The sequence below is a fragment of the Pinus tabuliformis genome, chromosome 1_2 (assembly GCF_031772625.1).
Source record: "Pinus tabuliformis cultivar Carrire ecotype Pingquan chromosome 1_2, CPIR1, whole genome shotgun sequence".
Classification (NCBI taxonomy): Eukaryota; Viridiplantae; Streptophyta; class Pinopsida; order Pinales; family Pinaceae; genus Pinus; species Pinus tabuliformis.
The window spans coordinates 590,049,265-590,077,068 of NC_142298.1; the positions used below are offsets into that span (position 1 = coordinate 590,049,265).

The window sequence follows — 27,804 nt, forward strand, 5'->3', positions numbered from 1 at the left end:
AACGGATCACTCACACTCTGATTCCATGTGAGAATTTCACCACTGAAATCCTATTGCAGCAACTGGTATTATTTCTTCTAATTGTTAATTAAATTAGCAGTTTATTGCTACAACAACAACGAAACAAACACACGGCAACCTTCACAAAAATACTACAAAAGAAAATAGCGTTGGAAATTGAGAAAATACTAGCACACACACAAAAAAAATTAACACAGTTATTTTTGGACAAATGTCCCCAAAAAAACCCAACTTGGGAAAACCGGTGCAACAATTGAGGGTTTTATATTATTATGCAGCAGTGAGAAATTCAAAGTACAATCTCGATGTTGAAAACTTGCAATCTTGCAGAGAAATTACTGGCAAAAATATCTTGAGGGAAATTACCCACTCTGAGCAATCTTGACACTTGACTGCTACTGAAAAGCAAGGCGTCCAACTGGGCCTGTGTAGGCTCTGCGTCAAGCTGAAGTTGCCTGTCACACATGCTGTTCAAATCAACTGCTAATTAAGCCGTCATCCCAGCTACTGGCTGGGAAAATGCTTCTTCGACACTTTGGAACCTCTACCAGACCTATGGAACTGAAAAAGTCTTCCTTCCTTGGCAAATCAAAATGCCTAGTGAAGCTTCTACACTGCCTCTGCGCAGCTTCCTGGAGAAATTTCAGCCTCTTTGCAAATGCACTCGCTGGATCAGGAAAACTTCCTCTAGCCTCACTGTCTCTGCCCCTCACTGTTTCTGCATTTTTCTTTGGCTTTCTGGCAACTGTTGCTGCTCCTTGGAAATCGAACCCCACAAGTGTCTCAAGTGTGTTCTCTGTCTACCCATGGACTTCTTCTTATAATCCTCTATTGGAGCACCAATGGCCAAGATTAAAACATAATCGATGCCCCAAATTAATTCCTTGTCGATCCTTGTGAGTTTCTAGATGGTTTTCACTTTATCTCAATTAATATTGATTAATTAACCATATTCCCTAAGTTTAGACTTAGGAAATATTTAAAAATCGGCTAATAATCTAATTGAGACACTTTTAGGTGGAATTTCCAGAAATGATTTCTGGGCTATGGAGAACACTTGTGCTCTAGCCTCTCTACAAAGTTTCGAGACTAAAACACATCCGATGTTACAAAAACTAACATACAGTTGTTCGAAAGGGCTTGCGTGCAAGAGCTAAGGACAACCTATTGTGGATAAAGTAGTAATTAAGTGTATTTATTGGACATTTCAAAGTGAAATTTGGCAGATACTGTGAAACAGGTATATAGCTTTAGTACGGTATGAAATGAAGTAGAATAGCATTATAGCTGAAAAATTAACCTTATTTGGATATTATGGTGGTTTCAGTATGCATCGAAAAATCATGTTTTTCTTTGGTGAAAAATGCCAGCTCTAATTATGTGTTTGTTAGAAAATACTTTCAGGACAGAATGAAATAAGCTGCAAAAAGATCCTAATCCCACTAAATCAACTATATCCATGGTTATTGGAGAATCTGGCATCAGTCATAAGTCATACGGGGTTCTTTTGCAACATTCATGTTTTATTTTCGTGCATGTGGGAAATATCTTTTCTTTTTCTTTTTTTACATCCAAAGTCTAAATTTTCCATGTAAATTCCATAACCATAGTATATGCTGGTTTTTACTAGATTTGCAGCGGCACTTGTGTTGAAAATAGAGCTTTCATGTGAATTTTTAATTTCTTTTTTGGTTTGATGCCAACATCCACATATGCAATTATTTTTGTTACAACTTTTGACAACTTCAATTTTTGGACCTGCAGCAATGTGTGTATACTCAGGATTGTTCATGAGATTTGCCTGGATGGTGCAGCCCCGCAATTATTTACTTTTGGCTTGCCATGCCTCAAATGAAACTGTGCAACTTTATCAGCTGTCTAGATGGGCTTCTGCTAATGGGTATGCATATATTTTTTTCCAAATCTATCCGGGGCTGCTTTGGGCTAGTTGTTTCAAAGTTAATTATTTAGAGAAGTTTGTCAAGATGACATAGGACTTTGCAATCTTTCTGGAACTTATGTTTATTTTTCCATGGTAAGGCAAATGTATTTGTCATGGTTATTATTAAAGCTATAGAGGAAGGTGCTTGAGCTATTCTAAGCTGGTTGATAGCTTAGCAAATTGTTTGACAATTTAACTGAATTGATATTAATATGTCAAGTTCCTTGGTAAGCTGCTGTCTATTTTACCAGATGGCCCTGTCTCTTGATCAGATGGTCTACTTGTTTTTTCCCCTTAAATTGACTACTCTTAGTACTTTCATTTTCTCCTTTAATTGAGAATTGGTTTTGACAGTCTGTATGGCGAACCAAATATTGTCATTCTGAAAGCAAGACATTGGCAATGTCATCAATATCATAAACACTCATGATTACAAATCTAAATTGACGGGTCTCCTTCATAGATTTCAAACCCATCTCAGTGAACTGGAACCGGTCAAACTGGCTGGTTGGACAGGGCCAGGTATCAAACTGGCCAGCAAGCTGGACTGGTGGGTTGGTTTGTACTGGTTGGTGCCAAACTGGTACAAACTGGCCCAAAGTGGCTGGTCCTGTCTTGAACCAGCTCAGCAGGTCAGGCCGCATGGATCCCACGTGCGTGGACTTGAAATGGGTTTATAGGCTGGTTTTTATGAAAAGCGGAAAATTGTTAAAATATGACAACAAATTAATTAAAAGAAAATATAAAAACCAAAATTTACCAAGGTAAATATTTGGTGGTTAGATTAATGGGAAATTGATGATAGATTTTGCATCGGTGCCTACTTTATTTATACTGAAGCCCGAGAGTTGAAGAGGTTTAAGCCTGATTGTAAATTCCTTTGAATAAATAAATACCTTACCTTGCCCCGTGGAGGTTTCCCTTTCTGAATCTTGTCATTGTTTCGTTGCTCATGTTAATGTTTGTTATAGACTCTGGTATCAACAAGTGGTATCAGAGCCATGGTAAGCTGGAAACTGACACAGAACAACAGGCCAAAAGGAAGCTGTGTCCGCGGAATCTGCATGCTAAAGATATGTGTGCTAAAAGAGAAAGTTGATTCCACATAGAAAAGGAGTGGCAGGTTAAGACCGCAGAGCTGCCTTGTGATGAGAAGAAGACTGTTGTTCCATATTCAAAGGTAAAGCCGTCCACTGAACCTGGAGGCCAACTCTCATGGAGACCCATGTGCAAAGGTAGAGTTGTTCGTGGGAGGTGGAGGCTGACCTGTGGAAGAGTTTTTTCTTCCTGGATTGATGCACATCTGCACAAAGAGGATTTTGCAGCGGCTGAGCCAGTCTATGGCTGAAAAAATGGGATCTTGGGTTAAGTTATTCAGCCGCACAGAGTCGTGTGGAGAGTAGAGTTGAGAATGGTAAAGGGAGCATAGGTCGTGTTGGCCTTGCCGCCTACACCTACCTACAGTTAGTGAGAAAAGCCTTTAACCCCACAAAATGTGGTTGGTGGCAAGGAACCTAGAGAAGGGGCTGTCACACTAATCCTGACTCTCTTCCTTTAAGCTATCTCCTAGGTTAGCTAAGGGGGGTAGTCCCTAAAGGAAAATTAAGCTAAAGATGTGAGTTTCTAGGAGAGTGTTATAGTGTTATGGATTACTCTTAGAGATTTATAAGCAAATGTGATATGAGCAATATGACATCAAATAATTATGACAACCATCAATACATAAGATGAACATTCAACCAGTGCCTTCAAATAATATTGCTCTAAAATGAAACTATATTTGCTTAAAGTAAATGAAATGCTTCCAAAATAGAAAGCAAGAATAACCCTGAAAAGTGAAACAAAAGAGTGTTAGCACAAGATATTGCAAGATACAAAAAATGCTTTTGAGATAAACAAATCTATGAATCAAAGCATGTGAAACTATCTTGCCATAGTTCAAACAATTAGTAATCTACTTTGGAAAGAAAAACTTAAATGCTAAACCAAGCTAACAATATGAAATTAGATTTGCAACATGAAAATGAAAACACTTGAAAATGAACTAATATATATATATCATCCACAAGCATAATGACCATCAAGATGACACATGCAAATGAAATTGTAAAGGGGTAAGCCAATTTTCAAGTACAAAAGAATTACTTGTTGCAAAATTGAAAGAAATACAATACTTGCCTTTAAAATGCTTCTTGAAATAGAATTTGCATATGAAAACTCAAACTATCAAGATAACAAAAATTTGAATACTTTGCAAGTAAAGTAAATGTGATGAAATAGTGCTCTTGGTTAATTTTATTAGTTAGCTCTAAAACAAGATTTCAATTTGAACTCTTGATCCTCAGACCTCACCCTCGCCCAAAGCTTTGGGTCTCACAGTGAGGAGTCCATAGAGGTAGAGGGTCCCTAAAATGTCTATTCAACCAACTTAAGTTGGAGGTTTCTATGCTAATATGCCTAAATGAGATGCAAGTTGTGTTAATTTCCCAATTAAATGCTAATTGCAATGCTTCAAGATAGTGCTCATCATAAAATTGCAATAATGAATTAAATTTGAGAAAATAAAATGGAAATTAGCTTTGCATGTGTTTCACCAATTGACAAAAAGTAGGCAAGTTAAATGAAATGAGACACATAAATTGCTTAAGATAAAATTGCTCCAAGTGAAGTGTAATGCTTCAATAAAACATGTAGCATAAGTTGACAAAATAATGAAGCATCTATGAAACCATTAAACAAGTTAAGTGCAAATAGATCAAAGCTTGCCAACAAAAATAAAGTGCTTACACATAAATGAGATTGTTCAAGATTGCAAATTTTGAAACTTAGGCATGCAAGAACTTAGATATCAGAATTAGCAAAATGAAATGTGAAGTGAGGTTATGTTAACTTAAGCATGCAAATGAGATTAAGTGTGAAAAAGCTAGAAAAATGAGAAGCAAAATCAATCCACCCACAAAGGTCCTCCCTCTAAATGAGGAAGGGGGATGCCATGGGACAAATCCCAAGCTCCCACAAGCAAAAAATTTGATCTTTTATTAATGGTTACAATGAGTAGAAAAGCCTCTAAGAGGGCTGCCCAAAGATGAAGGAGAACTTTACAAAGTAAGAGCTTAGCAAAGCTAGAGTCTCCTAAACAATGCCAACCAAATGGCAAATGGAAAACTCTCAAAGTCCAAAATCTACAAGCCCCAAAAGGCCCACGGCCTAGCCAATTTGCAGTTGTCCTCTAAGGCTCACGACATCCTTGAATTTGATCTTCAAGTGTGTTGGAGGTCCTGCAAAAAATGGTTAGAAGTTTTCCAATATTTCTCTTCAACACTCTTGTTGGCCAAAGCTCCAACTGTGGGATGCAATACAAAACAAAATGTTAGTGTAAAAAGAGAGCAAAGTAAACAAAAATAAATTACAAATTAATATACAAGACACTAAATCAAGTAATGAGAGTGACCCCCCATACTTGTTTAGCTTAGGAAATGCTCTTGAATAACTTATATAACCTTGAAAGCTCTAAAATCAAAGAAATATGAAATTTAGATGATCAAGTAGATAATGAGTAAGAGAAACTCCCCTCTTGCTCTTCTTTAGATGAAAGACTTGGAGTGGAAAATCGATGAGTCTTGAGTCACTTTGAATCTAGGAGTGAGTTGATCTAATTGAGATTTTTCTCACTCCCACATGGTGTTGGAATTTCTAAGTCTAATTGTTAAAAACCCTTCATGTACTTTTCTGATTTATTTCTGCCTATTTGTTCTGATTAATTAACAAGTTATTTACCATGTAAATACTGAAAATAAATACAAGTACATGCTCAACACATTACAGATCATCAACTGAAGGAAACAAAACAAGCACACAAGTGACACTGTTGTTTTTGGACCAATGTCCCCGGAAAAACCCAATGCGGGAAAACTGGTGCAGCTATTGGAGGGTTTTATTATTATGTAGTTTCTGAATACAATATGGGTGCCAAAACCGGCTCACCTAACAGAGAATAATCTCGGCAGTAGTACCTCTATACTTGGAAGCATATATTCCTGCTGAAACCCCGGATAAACACTCCGACAGCTCCCAGCTCCAATCTGCCCCACAAAAACCCTAGCGTCTGCCTCTAGGGACTGCGTCAACCCTTCCTAGCTCAGCGTCAGCCTAGTAATCCCTGCGTCAACCTCTGGAGGCACTGCGTCAGCCTCTAGAGCCTCTACGTCACCCACGCTGGCTCTCTAAGGCATTGCGCAGCTCCTAGTTGCCTCTGCGTGGGCCCTAGATGGCTCTGCATGGCCTCTAGCTGGCTCTGCGTCCCTCTCTCTCGACTTCTGTGCTGATTCTCTCAGTACCCTCTTTGCCTCTCTGCTTCTGTATTCACTGCCCCTCAACTGCAACTCTGATCACTCTTTCGACTTCCTCAACAAACCTTGCCCCAAAAAATCAAAATCTTGATCAACTCGGTGTGTTCTCCAAGTGACCCTCAAGCCTCCTTTTATACTTTTCTTGTTGACAAATCAACGACTGAGATTAAGTCCCTAATCAACGGCTAAGATTAACTCTGGCTTGATCCATGACTTTTGGACCCTTCTAACACAGTTTTATATTGATTCACATTAATATTTTATTTTCCCTAAGTTTAGACTTAGGGACTCCATTAAAAATATTAATTATTTTAATATCTCTCAAACTGTTTAGAATCTGCCCAAACCATTTTTTGGTATCGGAGATCTCATGTGCTTTATCCTCTCCACCAATTTTCGTGGCTAGAGAACATCCGATGCTACCTCAAATCAACACTCCCTCTTAGCCAGGGCTTTGCTCTAGTAATACTCTTCACTGTGTATCACCCTGATCATCCGACATCGGTCCCTGTGCTGATGCTAGGCTTGTTGCCCAACATTCTCTGCACCGCTGCATCATGTATTGCTACCCATGGCCCTGCCACTGCTACTGCCTCTGCTACATTTGTATGACGCTCCCTTTGCATCCGTGCTGTTGCCCATGGCCCTGCCACTGCCACAGTTGCATCTGCATTGCAACCCCTCTCATCATACTGCATCTTGCTTCCCATAGCATTGCCACTGCTAACTACTGCACTGCAACTCAGTTACTGAGAAGTAAGTAACTGATCTCCCAAATCTGACATCTCCGTCAGGCTAGAAACACTCTCGATGCTGAAGCTCCCTTTGTCACTGACAAGTGCTCCCTCTCTGATCTATGCATTGCTGCAACAACTTTGTGCATCTCGCGCTGCTGCCTCATGCTGTCTTGGGACTCCTGCACTATAGCTCCATCTACATTCGTCTCTACCGACATCTGCCAGTCCTGCTACTCCTCTTCGGGGCTCCCATAGCAAGGTACAATCCAAGAGGTTGGGTACCTCGAGGATCTTGCCCCTCATTCCTTGTAGTCGTTTGACTACATCTTGATGTCTCCCCACTTCCGCTCAAGTGGCGTGTGAGCATTCATGGCACATTCATCTTTTGTCTCCAACTCCTTCTCCGCCCTTGCTGGCGCAACCTTGGTCTCAGAAGCCTCTCCCTTGCTCTTCTTCCTCGGACACTGGCTCGCATAGTGACCCAGTTCCCCATAGTTGAAGCATTTGACTTTGGAGAGGTCCTTCTTCTTCCGTTTCTCCTGCTTTTCTTTCTTGATTCTGGTCCCATTGTCGCTGCTTCCCGCCTTGCTTAGCCTTCTGATCTCTTCTCGCCGAAGGGCTGCCCACATTTTCTCCCAATTTGGAAGGGTCGCCCTGCCTGATATGCTCTGGACAAACAGCTCCCAGTCTTCTAAGACTGCATTCAGGGCTGTTCTCACCATCAATTCTTGATCTGGCGTGGCTCCTATGGAAGTCAGCTGATCCTGGATCTCCTTCAATCGACCAAGGAAGGGGTCGATCTGTTCTCCCTTCTGCATCTAGTATGACCGCAATTGATTTTCTAGTAGCATCTTTCTCTGCACGGAAGTATGCTGATACAATTTCTTTAGGGCCTCCCACATCTCATTTGCCGTATTCTTCTCGACAATGTGTGGTACTACATGGTCCTTGACCCCGTCAAGGATGATGCTCTTGGCCCTCGCCATTGCATCCTCGTACTTATCGTTATCAGCCGGGTCAACTGGGACCGCTATTGTCCTCAAGGCGAATTGCTTGAGACGGTTCCTGTCTAGAACGGATAAGATTCTGGCCTTCTAGACTACGAAGTTTGAGGCTCCGTCCAGTCTGTCCTGGTCTCTTACCCCGTTCACTGCCATCTCGCTGCTCCTCTACTTCCCTTTTGGAAGTTCTCGGTGTGACTCCCTCTGAGCCTCGATTTCCCTCCTGGAAACCCCTCTGCCAATGTCGAGATGCCCCCACTCCGATCCTTAGTGCAGTTGCACCACTGATCCAGATTTCTTGGCTAGAAATCCTCGGTAGCAACTCCCTCCTCCTTGGTCTTGCCCTGTTAGGTACTGTTCTAACTACAGTACCCCACCAGCTTCACTCTGCAACTTACTCACAACCTCCTAAGCCCCAACAAACTGAAAGTTAGAGCTTCTAGGTTCTGCGCAATCCCGGCACCAGCAAAATCCTCACCTCCTGGCCACGAGCGTCAATCCTTCCTGACTGAGAAAGATGATCGGGCACAGCATAGGTCGAGTCTGCTCCCCTCTGCCACTGCACTGATCCACTTCCCGACTCAAACTTGATGATGCAGACATTGCGTCACCCTTTCCTTACTGCTTCTCTGCTAGGAACAACTTTTGTCACTTAGGACAACTGTTTTCTGTTGCTGCTGCTCTGCTCGATTGATGTCCTCAGTTCTCCTGTGATCTGGAACCACGCTTTGATACCATGTTGGAATTTCTAAGTCTAACTATTAGAAACCCTTCATGTACTTTTCTGATTTATTTATGCCTACTTGTTTTGATTAATAACAAGTTATTTACCATGTAAATACTGAATATAAATACAAGTACATGCTCAACACATTACAGATCATCAACTGAAGGAAACAAAACAAGTACACAAGTGACGCCATTGTTTTTGGACTAATGTCCCCGGAAAAACCCAATGTGGGAAAACCGATGCTGCTATTTGAGGGTTTTATTATTATATAGTTTCTGAATACAATCTGGGTGCCAAAACCGACTTACCCAACAGAGAATAATCTCGGCAGTAGTACCTCTCTACTCAGAATTAGATATTTTCGCTGAAACCTCGGATAAACACTTCGACAACTCCCAACTCCAATCTTCCCCACGAAAACCCCAGCATCTGCCTCTAGGGACTGCGTCAACCCTTCCTGGCCCAACGTCGGCCCAATAAACCTTGCGTCAACCTCTGGAGGCATTGCGTCAGCCTCTAGAGCCTCTGCGTCACCCACGCAGGCTCTTTGAGGCACTGTGCAGCTCCTGGCTGCCTCTGCGTGGGCCCTAGCTGGCTCTGCATGGCCTCTGGCTAGCTTTGCATCCCTTTCTCCCGGCTTCTGCGCTGATTCTCCCAGTACCCTCTTGGCCTCTCTGTTTTTGTATTCACTGCCCCTCAGCTGCAACTCTGGTCACTCTTTCGACTTCTTCAGCAAACCCTGCCTTAGAAAATCGAAATCTTCATCAACTCGGTGTGTTCTCCAAGTGACCCTCAAGCCTCCTTTTCACTTTTCTCATTGACAAATCAATGGCCGAGATTAAGTGATCCAAAATGGATCTGACATAGACTTCTAAGTCTAAAAATATTCTTCACAGAGGAAAAATGAAAGTCAAAGGATGCTTCTGAAAATAGTCTCATTGCATAGATCTCTTCATTCTGAATCTAACGCAATTTGAATGGGTTAAAATGGACTTCGAGTGAAGAAGTTATTGCAAAAAGAAGATTGCCCATTATCCTTAGAAAAGGAGGCAATTTCTTATAAAAATGAACTAAAAGGCTCTTTAAAAGAAATCGCATCGAAGAAAAGCCAAGCGGAGTGTTAAAGGACCTGGCCTTAAGGAATTGCGATAGCGGCAACGCGATTGCATGTGGACTGTTAGATCAGACGCGCAAATCAATGGTGGAGATGGCTTTATCGCATCGCACAAGACCATGGGAGAAGGACCAAGATCCATGCCATTGTGACTTGCGATAGCGATACGTTGATGTGATCAGCGATCGACGATCGGATCGCACAATACAAAGGGCCGTTTGGGTATGCGATATGCGATGGGGCTGATAGCGATACGCCGATGCGATCGGCGATTGACGATCGGTGAATCCCAAATAAAAAGGGCTGTTACAAATGCAATATGTCGATAGCGATATGCGATGCGCCGATATCGACGATCGGTGGATCCCCAATATAAAGGGCCGTTGACATATGTGATTGCGATTTGTGATTAGGGCGCGGACCCGATAGGTTTATAAGCGCGATTTCATATCATTTGAAATTCAGATTTACAGGGTTTCTTTGTATTTTCACGTGTATTGGGTTTTTGGCCATATGCAAAGCGATTGCAATATGCGATGAAAGGACGAACCTGAAAGGCTTATAGGGGCGATTGCATATTATTTGAAGTCCGAATTTTCGGATTTTCAGTGTATTCCCGTGTATTGATGTTTTTGGCCATTTCTTGGGTTTTAAGCATTCCGCCTGTGCGATTGCGATTTGCGATGACAGGACGGACCTGATAGGCTTATTAATGCGATTGGATGCATTTTGAGTTTTGGTTAAACGGCTCATGATGTGTTTTTCCTGTGTATTTCCGTTATGCTGTTGTTTTTGGGATTATGGCAGGAGGAAGGCCAAACGACCAGGTTTCCTGCATCGACGGTTCCTTTCCAATTGTAAACTGCTTCTTGTAAGGAAACAGTCGGGCTTCCATGCGTTAGGCGACTGTAACTGAAGTGTTACAAAGGCACGGAGAACACAGTTGACAGGGATCTGATGGGGAACGCTCAGAGAAGCTCGAGAAGCCCAGGGATGCTCAGTGAATACTCAGGAAGAGTAAGAGAATGCTGAGTGATGCGCAGAGGCAGTCTGCGGAGTGAGGAAGGTTCGGTGCAGTGTAAGAGTTGATCAGAGCCAAACACAGAGCCCGAGAGCCACAGAGCCAGAGCGCTTGACAGAGAGAGCCACCAAAGGTTGGAGGCTTGACAGAGGCATAGCCACCAGAGGTTGGAGGCAGAGCCTCAGAGCCAAAGAGCTCAAAGTAGACTTCTACAAGCCATGAAGCTGTAATGAAGTCAAAACAACAAAGAGATCGAAATGATCAAGCTGTTGCTGGTGACTGTTGTACTGAAGACAGAAGAAGGATTCCAGAGACAATACAGAATTATGAGGGAGTCAGAGAGGCCAGAACTATGTTGCGGGGGAGCCCCCCCCCTCGATCCCGCTCCCAATCCGCGGTCCGGGCGGGAGCGACTCGGGAGCGCGCTCCCTAAAAAATTTCGCTCCCTGCCTTTTCGGGAGTGATTTCGAGAGCGTTTTGCCTTTTTTGTAATTTTTTTTTTGTAGTAATGTTTGAAATGCAATTTTTTTTGAAAGAAACATAATTTTTGAGTGGGGCAGCTTAATGATCAAGTCTAGGCCCTAGTATTGATATGCTATTCATGGTAATGTTAAATTCTTAAAGTAAAAGTGACATTCTCCTTAATATTCATTTTCATCCTTTTACTTAAATTTTTAACATTACCATGAAATGACTCAGGATGTTTGAGAGTGGTTCCGGCCTCATTGGATTTCATATGGAGAAAGTAGAATTTTAGATTTCATTCAAAATCCAGCAGACTTATCAGTTTTTCAGGATTTCAGGATTGGGGGATTGCAATGTTTCCATTGAATTTTGTCATGTATTAGGGTATGGAACTCGTATTTAATCAAGAGCACCAATCCCTCTATGTACCTTGATGTTAGTGACATTGGTTGTCGAACTCCTCTATCATGACCCTCCTAAAAATGTACGCATCACTCAAACAAAATCTTGACTTGACATGCTATGCTTGTTCTATCTTATGTTAATGCTTAGAGGGTGATATTAATGACAAAGATCCCTAGACAGATACAAAGGTAATGACAACGATACCTCTGGATATTAATGCTTAGAGGGTGATATTAATGACAAAGATCCTGATTTTCCAACAAGACTAAAAAATTAGACATTTCTCGTGGTGGCAAGAGGCCCAAGGATAAGAAATAGATAATAGATTTACTTCTCTTTTCTAGTTTCTAGTAGCTTTTATAACTATTGTCTCTTTCATATCTATTATGATATTTTTTTTAAACAATATATGACAATTTAAGTTTGAAGTTGGCAATTATAACTCATTAGTAATGAATTATGAATATGATGCTTCATGAAAGTTGAAAGTTGTTTCATTTCATTTCATTTTATAACATTTCATTTCATGTTAGATATTATTTGTTGTAATGGTTACACTTAGCTTACAAGTACAACTTTGGTGATCAATGATGATAAATGTTATATATTGAATTTTGAAAGCTTGAAACTTAAATATTGATGAATCATGAGACTCAATATGTTGTATGTTACTATGTTACTAACTTGTGGACGTGGTTGATGAAGATTATAACTTCTAGATGATTGTTGTTGTATGGTTCAATCTATGTTTTTTTATGTTTTTTATATCTAATTCATTATGTTTTTGTTGACATATATGTATCAAAATATAAAAAGATATATATATTATATAAAAAATGCTCCGGGATTCGCTCCCAAACCGGGGGCTTCTGAAAATGTCGCTCCCGCTCCTGTTTTCGCTTCCGCTCCCCGCTTTCGCTCCCGCTCCCAAGTAACATTGGGCCAGAAGCCCAAGAAGCTCAGAGCACTGACTGAAGGAGTCAAGTCCAGAGAAGCCTAGATCTGTCTGCAGCTAAAAGGACAGCCATCGAGATAAGATGGCATTCTAAACCCATAGGTTCAGTTGTAAACCATTGGATTTGAGTCAAAGACTTGTAAAAGAATTCAGACCATAATCCCAAAGAGCCTAGTTGAGTTGACTAGAGCTCACGGAGACGTAGCCCAAGAGGTTTGGGTGAATTCCATATTATATTGTTGTTATGTGTGATTGCTTATTGCTGCATTGTATTTGCTGTTATATGTTTTATATCAGTTCAAGCAAATAAACTTAAAGCACTTAACAGTTAAAGTACAAACACAAGCATACACCTCTTTCAAGTTCTTTTAATTCCGCAAATTGTCAATATAAGCCTAGGTCTTGGGAATATATAAGCTTTGGAGTGGGAGAGGTTCTTGTAAGCACGACAAGAAGCCTAGGTGCCCATATCAGATCAGGTGGTCTCGGAGCCAGGTTGATTAACCCCACCTTCAAAGAAGGTGGTATCAGAGCTGGTTATATCGGAGCATCAGGTTGATTAACCCCACCTTCAAAGAAGGTTATATCAGAGCTCAAGTTATACCAAAGTAGGTTGTATCATCATGCAAGTGGTATTAGATCAGAATGCTTGATTAACAGAGCAATATATTTGATAGCTTAACTTGAAAGGTGTTCAAATAGTCAAATTCAGATTGTTTGATTGTTTGTAAACTGACTGTTGTTTGAGTTTGCAGAGGTGAAAGCTATTGATAGCTAAGTCCAGGAGAGGACAAGAAGGAAGAAGGGCTGAAGGCATTCTTCTTATCCCAAAGGACCTCAAGACAATCCTTGAAGCACAAGAGGTTTGTTGCAAAAGGTTGCTTGAATAAGCTCTTTGTTAATCTTGTTTGAAGTTCTTTTGTTTATTTTGATAATGACTACTTCTACAAGTGAGTCCTCAAATTCTTCTTTCTTCACAAGATTCTTTGATGAAGACATGAAGCAAGACTTGTTCACCATGATGGATATGGTGAGAGAAATGTATGAGTATGGAAGGAAGAGCATCATACTTAGAGAGCAGTTGAATTCCATGAAAGAAGAGAATTAGTTGCTTTCTGGCAAATTGCAGGAGATGGAGAGACAACTCCATATTGCAAATATGAACCTGAAAAGGATGCATGAGTTGGAGACATAGCTCCTTGTTGCCAAAGAAGCCTTAGTCAAGTATCAGCTTGAAGAAGAGGTAAATAATTCCAGTTTGTCTTCAATTTCCTCTAAGAAAAACATACCAGAGGCATAGGGTCCAAGTTAATGTCCAAAATGTGCTATATGAAGGAAAAGGCTTGGGCAAACATGCACAGGGTATTATTGAGCCAATAATAGTTGAGGGAAGGCCTAAGTATTTGGGTCTTGGCTATGGACAGTCTTATGGAGAAAGTTCCTAAGCTGCCATGAAGGCCATTGAAACAGTTCCAAGAAAGAGTTTCATTGCAGGTCTTCTACCTCAAGAGTGTAAAGATTGTATTCTTGGGGAACGCAACAGTGTGAAGCATACTTTGCAGAAAGAAGGTGTATATCAACATACACTTGAACCAAAGAGTTGTGGAAACTCTGAAACCATTGAAGAGGTTGATCGTGTTCCAAAGGGAGCTACTTCATTCAAATCACCTCCTCAAGAAGGCAATAAAAGGTGAAAGAGAAAGGTATAAATCTGGTTCTAATCATATTCCTTTTGATTTTGTTAAGCATGATAAATTTCCATATAAACATGGGAAAAGAATTGCATGTTCCTTTTGTGGTTTGGTTAACCATAATGTTTCTAGATGTTGGAAGAGAATGGCCACATACAGTAAACTTTTGAAGGAAAAGAAGCAAAGAGCCAAAGGTCCATTGGACAAGGCAAATCATGCTGTCAAGAAGGTGCACATGCATTGCACTTATTGCCATAAGCAAGGACATGTTGTTGCAAAATGTTGGACTCTGAATCCAACAATGCTTTCACAAAAATTGAAGAAGGTGGAAAGAGAAAATGGCAGGAATGGAAAGAGAGATTCCATAAATGATGTGTTTCAGGATGATTCACATGTTGCTGTTGATGTGCGGACAAAGGAAGGACCTTTGAAATGGATTGGTAAGAAATGGTTAGAGTTCTTATCCAATTAAAGATTGCATGTCTATTGATATAATGCATCTATTTGCATTTCTTTGTTAATGAGATGCAAGTTGTAGGTTTTTACCAAGAAGGTGAATGGAAAAAGCTGAGTAGGAGACTCACTTTATTGCTGCAACATTATATTCATTTCAGCTTCGAAAGTATAGTGTGCTTAAGCGAAAGTTGAAGGATGAAATGCATGCATAAGCATAATATGCATGAACACAGGGATGTTGATGGATTCTTTGTATTTTAACATGTATGTGTGATTAACTTGAAGAGTTGATTACTTTGTTGTAAACATGCATGTAATGCAATATTGACTTGGAAAAAGTTGATTTGGTCTCCAAGATGGAGATAATGATGAAGTGTTTCATCTTTGAAAAAGAACTTTAGAATTCTTTTTCTACATGCTTGACTTGAAGGGTCAATTGTTTTAAAGGCATGTTTTGTTGGCTTGTTATCTAGTCAATCATTTGTATGCAGATGTAAAGACATGGAGGTGTTCACAAGATGTGAAATCTGTTTCTTTTATTGAAGCAAAAGTTTAGGCCATCCAGTTGTTGCCTGTAATCCTGTTGTTGTTGACAGTATGTCAAACAGGTACAAATGAAAATTTTGTGAAGCAAATGTAACTTCACATTGGTTTGAGCCACCTTGGATCAATGATCAAGGCAGAGAAGTTCAAACTACCTTCTGTGACCTTCTCAACAGGAGTTCTGCAGGAAGTCAAGGAGGAAGACAATTCTTCCCAGGAGGACAAGCACATCCAGGAAGGGAGTGTTCAAAGGCTTTGGTTCAGAGGCACTATGCAAGGCAAGTGTATGGAGGCTGAAAGAAGAGGGTGAGGTACTCTCATTTACTGTTCAGATCAGTATATCAGTCTTTTGGAGTCCAAAAGCTTTTTAGTGGGAAGGCGTGATCCAAAATGGATCTGACAGACTTCTAAGTCTAAAAATATTCCTCACAGAGGAAAAATGAAAGTCAAAGGATGCTTCTGAAAATAGTCTCATTGCATAGATCTCTTCATTCTGAATCTAACGCAATTTGAATGTGCTAAAATGGACTTCGGATGAAGAAATTATTGCAAAAAGAAGATTGTCCATTATCCTTAGAAAAGGAGGCAATTTCTTATAAAAATGAACTAAAAGGCTCTTCAAAAGAAATTGCATCGGAGAAAAGCCAAGCGGAGTGTTAAAGGACCTGGCCTTAAGGAATTGCGATAGCGGCAGCGCGATTGCACGTGGACCGTTAGATTGGGCGCGTAGATCAACGGTGGAGATGGCTTTATTGCATCGCACAAGACCATGGGAGAAGGACCAAGATCCATGCCATTGCGAATTGCGATAGCGATACGCCGATGCGATCGGTGATCGGATCGCACAATACAAAGGGCCGTTTGGGTATGCGATATGTGATGGGGCCGATAGCAATACACCGATGTGATTGGTGATCGATGATCGGTGAATCCCAAATAAAAAGGGCTGTTACAAATGCAATATGTCGATAGCGATATGCGATGCGCCGATATCGGCGATCGACCATCGGTGGATCCCCAATATAAAGGGTTGTTGACATATGTGATTGCGATTTGCGATCAGGGCGCGGACCCGATAGGTTTATAAGCGTGATTTCATATCATTTGAAATCCGGATTTACGAGATTTCTTTGTATTTTCTTGTGTATTGGGTTTTTGGCCATACGCAAAGCGATTGCGATATGTGATGAAAGGATGGACCCAAAAGGCTTATAGGGGTGATTGCATAGTATTTGAAGTCAGGATTTTCAAATTTTCAGTGTATTCCTGTGTATTGATGTTTTTGGCCATTTCTTGGGTTTTAAGCATTCCGCCTGTGCGATTGCGATTTGCGATGACAGGACGAACCTGATAGGTTTATCAATGCGATTGGATGCATTTTGAGTTCTGGTTAAACGGCTCATGATGCGTTTTTCCTATGTATTTCTGTTATGCTGTTGTTTTCGGGATTATGGCAGGAGGAAGGTCAAATGACCAGGTTTCCTGCACTGATGGTTCCTTTCCAATTGTAAACTGCTTCTTGTAAGGAAACAATTGGGCTTCCATGCGTTAGGGCGACTGTAACTGAAGTGTTACAAAGGCACAGAGAACACAGTTGACAAGGATTCGATGGGGAATGCTCAGAGGGAGCTCAGAGAAGCTCGAGAAGCCCAGGGATGCTCAGTGAATACTCAGGAAGAGTAAGAGAATGCTGAGTGATGCGCAGAGGCAGTCTGCGGAGTGAGGAAGGTTCGATGCAACGTAAGAGTTGATTAGAGCCAAACAGAGAGCTCAAGAGCCGCAGAGCTAGAGCGCTTGACAGAGAGAGCCACCAGAGGTTGGAGGCTTGATAGAGGCATAGCCACCAGAGGTTGGAGGCGGAGCCTCAGAGCCAAAGAGCTCAAAGTAGACTTCTACAAGCCATGAAGTTGTAATGAAGTCAGAACAACAAAGAGATCGAAATGATCAAGCTGTTGCTAGTGACTGTTGTACTGAAGACAGAAGAAGGATTCCAGAGACAATACAGAATTCTGAGGGAGTCAGAGAGGCTAGAAGCTCAAGAAGATCAGAGCATTGACTGAAGGAGTCAAGTCCAGAGAAGCCTAGATCTGTCTGCAGCTAAAATGACAGCCAACGGGATAAGATGGTATTCTAAACCCATAGGTTCAGTTGTAACCCGTTGGAGTTGAGTCAAAGACTTGTAAAAGAATTGAATTCCAAAGAGCCTAGTTGAGTTGATTAGAGCTCATGGAGATGTAGCCCAAGAGGTTTGGATGAATTCCATATTATATTGTTGTTATGTGTGATTGCTTATTGCTGCATTGTATTTGCTGTTATTTGTTTTATATCAGTTCAAGCAAATAAACTTAAAGCACTTAACAATTAAAGTACAAACACAAGCATACACCTCTTTCAAGTTCTTTTAATTCCGCAAATTGTCAATATAAGCCTAGATCTTGGGAATATATAAGCTTTGGAGTGGGAGAGGTTCTTGTAAGCACGACAAGAAACCTAGGTGCCCCATATAAGATCATTAAGTCCCTAATCAACGACTGAGATTACTTTGGCTTGATCCATGACTTTTGGACCCTTCTAACACAATTTTATATTAATTCACATTAATATTTTATTTTCCCTAAGTTTAGACTTAGGGACTCCATTAAAAATATTAATTATTTTAATATCTTTCAAACTGTTTAGAATCTTCTCAAACCATTTTTGGGTATTGGAGATCTCATGTGCTTTAGCCTTTCCACCAATTTTCGTGGCTAGAGCACATCCGATGCTACCTCAAATCAGTAGATGGATTGCTGCACACAAATTCAGATAGATTTTTCCCTACACACTTGAAATAAGTATTAGTTTGCAAATGGATTAGAGCAACATAATGAATAAGATAGACCAAATATTCCTCCAAAAATAAATTGGCAAGCTCATTCCTAGAATGCTACTCTAAATCAAGGATATGTGCAAGATAGCTTGCACATATCAATCCAAAATATATGGCAAATATAAACTAACAACATTCAATTATGCAAGAAAACTAAAGCATAATAACAAGATCATGGAAGGATATCACCTCAAAACGCCAAGAGAACACCACCAAAATTGCCCCAAAGTCTTTGATTATATTAGCAAGTTGCAAGTACAAAATGAAAGAGTTTGCTTAAGCTCAATAACTTATAACATGATACAATATGAGAGTCCATGGTTCTATTATATAAAGAGTTGGGAGCAAATCACAATGAAGAATGCTCATGACAAATGGCATTGGAGCCAATCCCAAAGAAGAGAGAGTCAAGTTCCAAGTGGAGATGAGAGAGACACCAAGGCAAATCGAATTCCCTGTGTGGCACCATGAAATCCTCCAAGAGAAATCGAATTCTCTATGTGGCACAATAGAAAACCCAAGTGTGAAATAAGACAAGTAGATAACTCAAGTCACAATCCAACTTCAATCCATGTGATGCCACCTCTGATGATGATTCCAATGAGGAATAATGTAGATCCTCCAAGAGAATGCGTGGTCCCTCCAAGAGAAATCGAATTCTCAAACTGAAGTGCTGAGTGTAGATGGAGTGGAGTGTAAGTGAGACAAACTCCCATGAAATCCTCCACAAAATATCCCATCAAATATTCCTCTGTGCATTAACTCCTCCAGGTAATTCAATTTTCCACATGTGCATGTGCTGCATTAACTCTGGGAAATTCGATTTTATGAGATAATGGTGTATTTATGATGCAGTGTGCTCAGTCATCCTCCACATGTCTTTTGACTCAAATCTTTGACTTAGGATAAGTTCCAAGTCATTTCCATGTCATTCTGTCACATGGAATAATTTATTTTTCTCTATTTTATTTAATTATAGCCTAATTAATTGCCACATTTTCCACTAAACATAGGAAAAGTGAATTTTGAGAGTCTAGAACACATTATTAACCCTTCAAAGTGTGTCATAGTAGAAAGTTGAGGGTGAGAGGTGTAATTTTTATTAATCATACCCCATACAACTTCTCTAGAGAACACTTATTACATTTCAATTACAATTTTTATTGCAATTTCCGCCCTGCAAAAAGTCTAAGAAATTAAAAAATGGCTACCTAGATCTAATCAAATTCCACAAAATATCTTGTGTGATCTAGTATGGTAATATATATCGACTCTAGACACTAGGAATCACCCAAGGCCTCACCATTAAGCCGTACTCCGACTTTGGGGTAAATATGGAGGAAAAAACTCAATTAATTATCAAGTCCTGGTAGGGAGTTGATAATTAACCAAGTGAAAAAAAATCTCCCAGAGTAATACTCACTTGTTGGCAAGGTCCCAAGCTACCTAGGCCTGTTACAGACTCAAAACTCATCATTACTAGTGTCACTTATTACAATTCCCCATAGGGTGTGGAATCTAGGTATAAGAGAAAATGATGAGAAGTAAAAGTAGAGTTTAAGAAACTCTGGTAGTCTGATGATATCTGATGGTGCAAGTGTTATTTGGTACATCCTTGGGCATGGAGTCTTCATATAATCATCAGGTGCCATTCTAGTGGTCAACAGGTCGAGCCATCGGAGCAAAAAAAATTAAAATCGAGCATAGAGGCAGAGATAAACCCTGGCTAGTGGAACAAATTTATTTGAAGGAGAAAAATTTTTAAAATAAAAAACATTCTATGGAAGTTTATTTATTTATTAATTTTATTTTTTAAAGAGGGGTGGAAATACAATTTTTTTTTTTATATATAGTGTACATCCAAATAATTTTTTTCAAGTCTTGAGAACCATGCTTTGTGAAATTGGGTTTGTAAAGGTATATTTTTTTAGATTTTTCGAATTGATACATTTAATTTTTTTTTTTCAATTTGGAGGGAGAGTCTATGTCGAGAAGAATGGCGAAGGTGATGAATACCAATTTTGAGGTTAAAAGATTTAATGGTAGAAATCGGTGTTGAAAATATCGGTATCAGCAAAATATTGGTATTGGCAAAATATCGACGAGGGTCCAAAAGACATCTTGTCGGCAATATTGGCGAAAATATCGACAAACATAAAAATTGCATAATATATTCATTTGCTTTTCAGCTTTTTAAACATATAAAGCAATAACAACATGGAATAAACACACTGACACATAAAGATGAAGAAAGCACTGATATATATGATGTAGTGGATGTAAAATAAAAATGATACATCAAAGGCAATACCAAATCCTGCTGATCCCTTATAATTGTCCACTCAAAAGTGTAGAACCAATACAAAATAACATCACATATATAAAAGTATCTCATCATCATGAATTATATGTAGCAAAACAAATAAAATTAGCAGCTATCTATCTGAGGTCAGTGCCCTCTCCCTAGCAGCTATCTTTCCATCTTTTTCATCAATTGCTTCAAGAGATTTTTGTATAAGCTCTACACTAGAAACCGTACAAAGCCAACATCATGTCTAGGAAGTTTAGCCAGATTGTATTTCATTCGTGTAACCCCTCTTGTCATTTTGGTCCCACACAATTTGCATGATAGATATTCCCGATTTGTCCCACCATTAGGCTCCCTATACTCCCAAAATGGGTCCAAGGCTTTTGGCATATTTGTAGTGAACTAATTCAAACCTAGGGCACAAAAAAAACAAAAAGTTGACATTAAACACCCATACACAAAAAATAATAAGTAATAACCACCTCATTTTAAAAAATATTTTTTTTACTACATTAGTTGCAATGTAAATGAAAAATGGCAATAAGTGGGTGCATAAGAAAGTTAGAAAAAAATGAAGCTTGCTGTCCAAATATGGAGAAAACCCTTGCATTGGCTCATGGGCATGAAAATCATTGCAAATGGAAAAAATATAAAGAAACAAAATGGTGGTAGGCAAAGAGGTAAGCAAGCAAAACCCTAAATATGAAAAAAATCATTAACATAGGGGTTTTTAAGAACATACCTATTAATGGAAGAAATGAAGTTTGTCTTATTGATCTTCAATGTTTGATCCACAATTGTTTTTTAGATGGTGGTGATAATGGCTGTTTGATTCTCAACCCCTCCTTGAAAACCACTACAAAGCTCTTCCCCTTCCTTCTCCAAGAGTAAGAAACCAAAATAAGCAAATAAAACTACCAAAATCACTTTTCTAGCGCAACCCAGCCTGCCCGGGCGATATTTGAGGTCATAGCGCGATATTTTGCTGAAATATCGCGATATTTTCAGGCAAGAAAATATTGCGGTATTTTCTCCGCGAAATTTCTGAAATATCACCGATATTTCGGCGATATTATCAACACTGGTAAAAATAATTTTGAATTATGGAAACTAAAAATGCGAGGTTTTTTTAGTACAATAAGGGTTGCATAAGGCGTTATACGGAAGGAGGAAGAGACTTGCAAATATGACTAATATAGAGTGGGAAGACTTGGATACTAGAGTCCTCAACACTTTTTGGTTATGCCTTGAGGATGATGTTTTGTTTAACATTATTGGTGAAATAATGGCAGCAGGCTTATGGAGCAAGATGAAAGGCCTTTATATGATGAAGTCCTTGACGAATTGGATGTATGTGAAGAGGCAACTATATAGTCTCAAAATGAAAGAAGATATGAAAATTGCAGGTCATTTGATTGTGTTTAATACTCTTATTAGCCAATTGATTAGTATGGATGTTAAACTCGATTGTCAAGATGAGGTAGTTACATTGTTGTGTTCATTTCCTAAATATGGGATCATTTAGTAACTTCCATTAGATATAATACAATTGGGACTCTTGAATTTGTTTATGTTGTTGTGGCATTGTTGTTTGAGGAGGTGAGGAAAAAATCGAGTATTGAAACCTCCAAACCAGAAGTAATGGTGGCTAGAGGTTGGTCCAAAGAAAGAGGAGAAAAGTCGAGAGATATAGCCAAATCAATGTCAAAAGGCAAGAAGAGGAAACCCAGATGTTGGTATTGTAACAAGAGGAGGCGACTGAATCCACTTGTTTATGGCATCAACAATTGGGTTATGTGAGCGAGAAAGGGATATAGTGATTAATAAATTGCAAATCACTTCCAAATTTAACATCTTTGAATTTGAATTTATGCAGACATCGTATATTTTGAAAGTAGCGTAGACAAAAGTTTAAGGAAGTTAGTCATGTTAGTAAAGGAATTCTTGATTATATCCATTCTGATGTTTGGGGGTCATCCCCTGTAGTTTCTTGTGGAGGATTGCCATATTTTGTAACTTTTATAGATGATTTCTCTAGAAAAGTGTAGGTTTATGTTTAGAAAAGTTGGCGTGTTTATTACATTTAAACAATTTAGAGTTATGGTAGAAAATAAAGCTGTAAAAACAATCAAATGTTTAAGAACGAATAACAGAGGCCAGCACACTTTTTAACTTCTTTAGAATTCGAAAAGTATTGCAAAGAAGTTGGGATCCTAAGTCACAAAATCATTGTATATACTCCTTGAAAAAATGGCATAGCAAAACACATGAACAAGGTTGTTATAGAAAGAGCAAGAAGCATGCTCAACAATGCCAATTTGCAACAAGAGTTGTGGGCATAAGCAATCACTACTACTTGTTATCCTATAAATCAATCACCACCTGTTGCAATAAATTGTAAAATCCCTAAAGAGGTTTGGACAAGTCATCTTGTGATGATTCAAATTTAAATATTTTTGGTTACGAAACTTACACACTTCTAAGAATCAATGTTCTAAGTTATACCCCAGATTGAAAAAATATATTTTTGTTGGTTATGATGATATAGCTTAAGGGATTTTGAAAGTGGGATCCTATTGTCCAGAAAATCATCATTAGCAAAGATGTGATATTTAATAAATATTCTCTAATAGATGCTGATTTGAAATAGGAATAGGTACCATTAAACCAACAAATTCTATTAGAGACTCAACCATCTATAGACACAACTAAGCAAGAAGAAGCTTTTGATGATAAACAAATTGTAGATACCTAAGTTATTTATGACAATATGGAAATTCCATAAATAATATTGAGAAGATCTATGTAGGAAATAAACTGTCCTAAAAGGTATTTTGATTTTAATTCATCTGTTGCTTTTGTTATTGACGATAGGGAACCTTCTTGTTATTAGGAAACAATAGATAATATCAGTAATGCCAAATGCAAGGTGGCTATGAAATAAGAAATGGACGCCTTGGAGAGAAATAGAACTTGGGATCTGGTAGAACTTCCTAAAGATAGAAAGATTGTCGGATGTAAATGGGTCTACAAATTGAAGAAAGGCACTGATGGTAATGTTGAAAAGTATAAAGCCATGTTGGTTGCAAAAAGGTTACTTAGATGAAAAGTATAGATTTCCATGAAATCTTTTTGCTAGTTGTTAAGCTTGTAATTGTTTGTAGTGTATTGGCACTAGTTGCTTTGCTTGATTTGGAGTTGGAGCAATTAGATGTTAAAACAATATTTCTGCATGGAGATTTTGACGATGAGATATACATGGAACAACTAGAAGGTTTTGTGCAACATGTTGCGAAATGTAACTAGTTTCGGTCTTCATAATTGTTGTACTCATTTCAATATGTATCCTATGTAACAAACAAGAAGAGAAGAAAGAAAATTATTATTATTAAGGCATGGGTTTCATGCTTATTATTGATGTTCTTCGTGCTGCTAGGGTTTGTTAGGTTTTAGGGTTTATTGTCATGAGTCAAAGGAGTCAACATCATGTTTATAAAACCCTTCCGGGCAATTTGTAATTGTAAAAATAATTATTTTTGAGTCTAGAAAGCCATGGAATCTCCAAGAGTACAAGTCGGTTGTGGGATCCTCAAGTCGGCCTAAAGAAGGGAATTCGATCCCTTGAGAAGGCTATATAAAGAGCAGTTCGACTTCATTTGGAAACACTCACTCACAAGTTCGATCATTAAGAAAGGGTTTGATTTGTAACTGGGAAGAAGTAGAAAAGGAGAGCGAAGGTCTGGAAGAAGCTGGGAGGCCGAAATATCTTGTCTTTGGGCTCTATCTCTCTCACACATGCGAAATTATAGGGTTTTTGGGTTGCAGGAAGAGGCCGAAGTTGCAGGACCGAGTTGTAGTAGGACGAAGTTAAGAAACTGGTAGTTGGAAGGAAGAAAACTCTGTGTAGACCTCACTGACCTTAGGAAGAGTTGTCTTGCTCGTGGAAGGTCCAAGAAGGAAGTCAAATTAGGGTTTCTTTAGAAGTTGCAAGGCCGAAGTTGTAGGTAGAATACCAGTGTTGTAGCTGGTAGATCGAAGTTGTAGTGTGTAGCAGTTTGGTGCAGATTCAAAGAAGGACTTGGGGAAGGGCTAACTTGGTACTAGGAGAAGGACTTGGTCTAGGGATTGGGTCTTTGTATCTCATTTGAAGCAAATTCTAAGAAGAGAAGAGTTTATGGGTTTTCCCCTTGGAGGGGTTTTGCCCTGACTGAGAGCCTATATCTGGAAAAGATGGAGATCCTTGACAATGGATATCTTTGGGAGATATGTCAACATGTATGCAGGATGCTGATGCAAGCTAGAAGATGTCATGATGAAAATACCATCACAAAGGTAATTTTGATTTAAGTGTTCATTTCTTATTTTTGAACAAATATCTGGATGGTTTTATGTAGGTTTGCTAAGGGAAGAACTATGGATGTCTTCCAAGAGGACCATATAGAAGGATGTAAGATCCTTCCAAAAAATATGGCATGAAGAAGGTAGCATGACATGTGAAGACTAATGGATCACTTTCTGATGCAAGGAATAATGACATGACTAACTCATGGATGAAAGTAATGAATGGTCTGTGCCCTAAGAGAAGCCCCAAAAGATGAAGACTCCTTGACAAAGAAATTCATGACATCAAGGGAAGGAGCTCTTCAAGCAGCTGGTTGAGGAGCTGCCGTAGGTCCCTAATTAAGAGAGAGCCTGAAAACAAGTTTCTTACTGGGAAGAAACTTGGAAATTCCTAAGCCAAGAGGGATCTTAGGTATATTCCTTTTGTCGTAATGAGTACATTCCTTTATTGGAATTGATATGTCCTCCCTAATTGAGAGGGAGAGATAGACACATCATTCTAGTCTTCATTTGGGAAGACAGAATAGAGGATTGGGTAAACATCTGGCATCCAATGCTCTTCGAGGATGGGATAAGGCATCCAAGATAAGAGTAGTCGTAGAGGACCGATATTCTTTGAGGGCTGGCTATCCAAGATAAGAATAGTCCAGAATAGGTCATACTCTGTGAACACCCGGGAGGAGTATGTACCTTAAGAGACAATGATTATGGTGTTTATGAATCATTGGTCTTGCCAATATTGTGTTTTGATCATGTGGATAGAGCTTAGTCAAGGCCTTGTGATGTGACAATGCTGGTTGATATGATGCTATACAGATGGGTTACCAATCCAACTCTTCTTATGAGAAATTCTTCAGATTGAGAATGACCAAGTACCGCTATGAATACCTCCCTAGTTAAGAGGGAGTGTTGTAAAGTGTAACTAGGTTCGGTCTTCATAATAACATGTAATTATGTTCTTTGTAAATGATGAAAAGAAGTAAATAAAGTTATTTTTGTAATGCCTTGCTTCATTGGTTTCATGAGTAAGAGATTTTATTTAGATGGCTCCCATTGAGAGCCTTCGGATTTGTCATTAAAGTCAAAAGAATTAATGTCAAGTATGAAGAGCTCTTCTTGAGCATGTGTGAAATGTATATCAGTCTATAAAGCCCTCCAACGACCAACACAAGTCTCTCTCTTCATGTTGGCCTACAGATGAAGCAATGTTTTAAAACTCCGACTCCGACACCGACTCAGCCGAGGGTCGACTCCGACTCCGACTCCGACATCGACTCGGTCGAGGGTCGACTCCGACTCGGTATCGACTCGGTCGGCTCGATTTCAATGGCTCGGTCGTTGTTAAAAATACATTAAATATTTATTTTTTTTATTAAAAAAAATATAATTTTAAAGATTTTCATTCATGTTTCCAAACACATAGCATTAGAATATAGATGGAAGACAACATATGATCAAAGTAGGCTCATGAATATATCCATTATATCAAAATGGCACCCAGTGCACTGTCCAATACATGATCAAAACAAAAACACATAACCAAGGAGGCTAGAAATGGCCTTTACAACAAAAGTAAACTGTGACCAGTACTACTGGCTAGTAACTACTGCCAGAGGAGCCAAGATCATGTGGATCAATCTCTGGATCATCATCAGAGTCAGACAGGGGGCCTCATGGGTCATCCTCATCATCATCTCCAACTGCAACTGTCGAAGTGGTAGCACTAGCAGGCTGTGCAACAGATGCAAGCTGAGATAGACGAGATATGCGGTTGCGCTTCTGTCGTGGCTGAGCAGAGGAAGCGCCTGCAACTGGAGGACTTGTTGGCTGTGAGGCTGAGGCTGGTACAAGTGGATTAGGATCTACATTCAACTGAACATCATGTTTGAGTGATGCCTCCCCCTGTAAATCCAAATCAAGATCCTCATCAGAATCAAACTCTGCTGGATGACTCTCCACTACCCAATCTGATGTTGGATCAATGTCTTCCAACACAATGGGATCTGAATCAGGTCTTTTGTTCAACAATTGGTTGCGTCTGAGCCGGAGGTTGTATTGGACATAGACTAGATCATTTAACCGTTTTTGATCCAAACGGTTTCTCTTCTTTGTGTGAATCCTCTCAAAGACAGACCAATTGCGCTCACACCCAGTAGCACTGCAAGTTTGACTCAAAATACAAATTGCAAACTTTTGCAATTCAGGACAATGGCTACCAAAAGCCTCCCACCATTGTGCTGCAAAAAACATAGGAGTGTAATGAGTTAGCTCAACAAAATTACAAATTATATCCAACTTTCAAATTATAAACGATTTAACAAAATTTAAAAAAACTATTAAGAATTTGAAAATTGAAATTTTTGTTTACCTGGCTCATCTGCTTCTCTTGCAATCTTTGCTAGGTTCTTCCCAAAGGTACCTGAGGCATTATGAAGGTCGTGACCTGTCTGTGTATCTCCCGCTGATCAGACTACAATGGGATCATGCGATCAATGCAGTCAATCAGTCCATCTCTAACCTCCCCCCTCAAAGCTCTTGTCTCCTTAGCTTTATAATGATACCGTGGGTTCAAAAAATACCCAGCTGCATGTATAGGGCGATGGAGTTGATTGTTCCATCTTTCATCAATGATTGCCCAAATGGGCCCATACTTAGCCACTTTATCCTTGTATGCCCTCTTTATTTGCTCCTTTGCTTGATCCATAGCCTCATAAATGAAGCCCATAGCCAATCTTTCCCCATCCACCAACCGCAACACCTTAACCAGTGGCTCAGCAAGCTTCACAATCTCTGCTGCCTTTCTCCAAAATATTTCTTCATTAACTTTCTTTTTCAATTCTTTGCCTTCCAGTTTGT

The 27,804-nt window shown here is 39.4% G+C and overlaps 1 protein-coding gene across 1 annotated transcript in view; it reads left to right on the forward strand.

Moving 5' to 3' along the window:
• The window catches only part of LOC149207032 (mitochondrial pyruvate carrier 1-like), a 118,226-nt gene that overhangs the window by 75,710 nt on the left and 14,712 nt on the right, over nt 1–27,804 (forward strand). Inside the window, exon 4 of the mRNA XM_089395638.1 lies at nt 1,786–1,921. Coding sequence (XP_089251764.1) covers nt 1,786–1,921 — 136 coding nt within the window. The remainder of the gene's footprint in view (nt 1–1,785; nt 1,922–27,804) is intronic.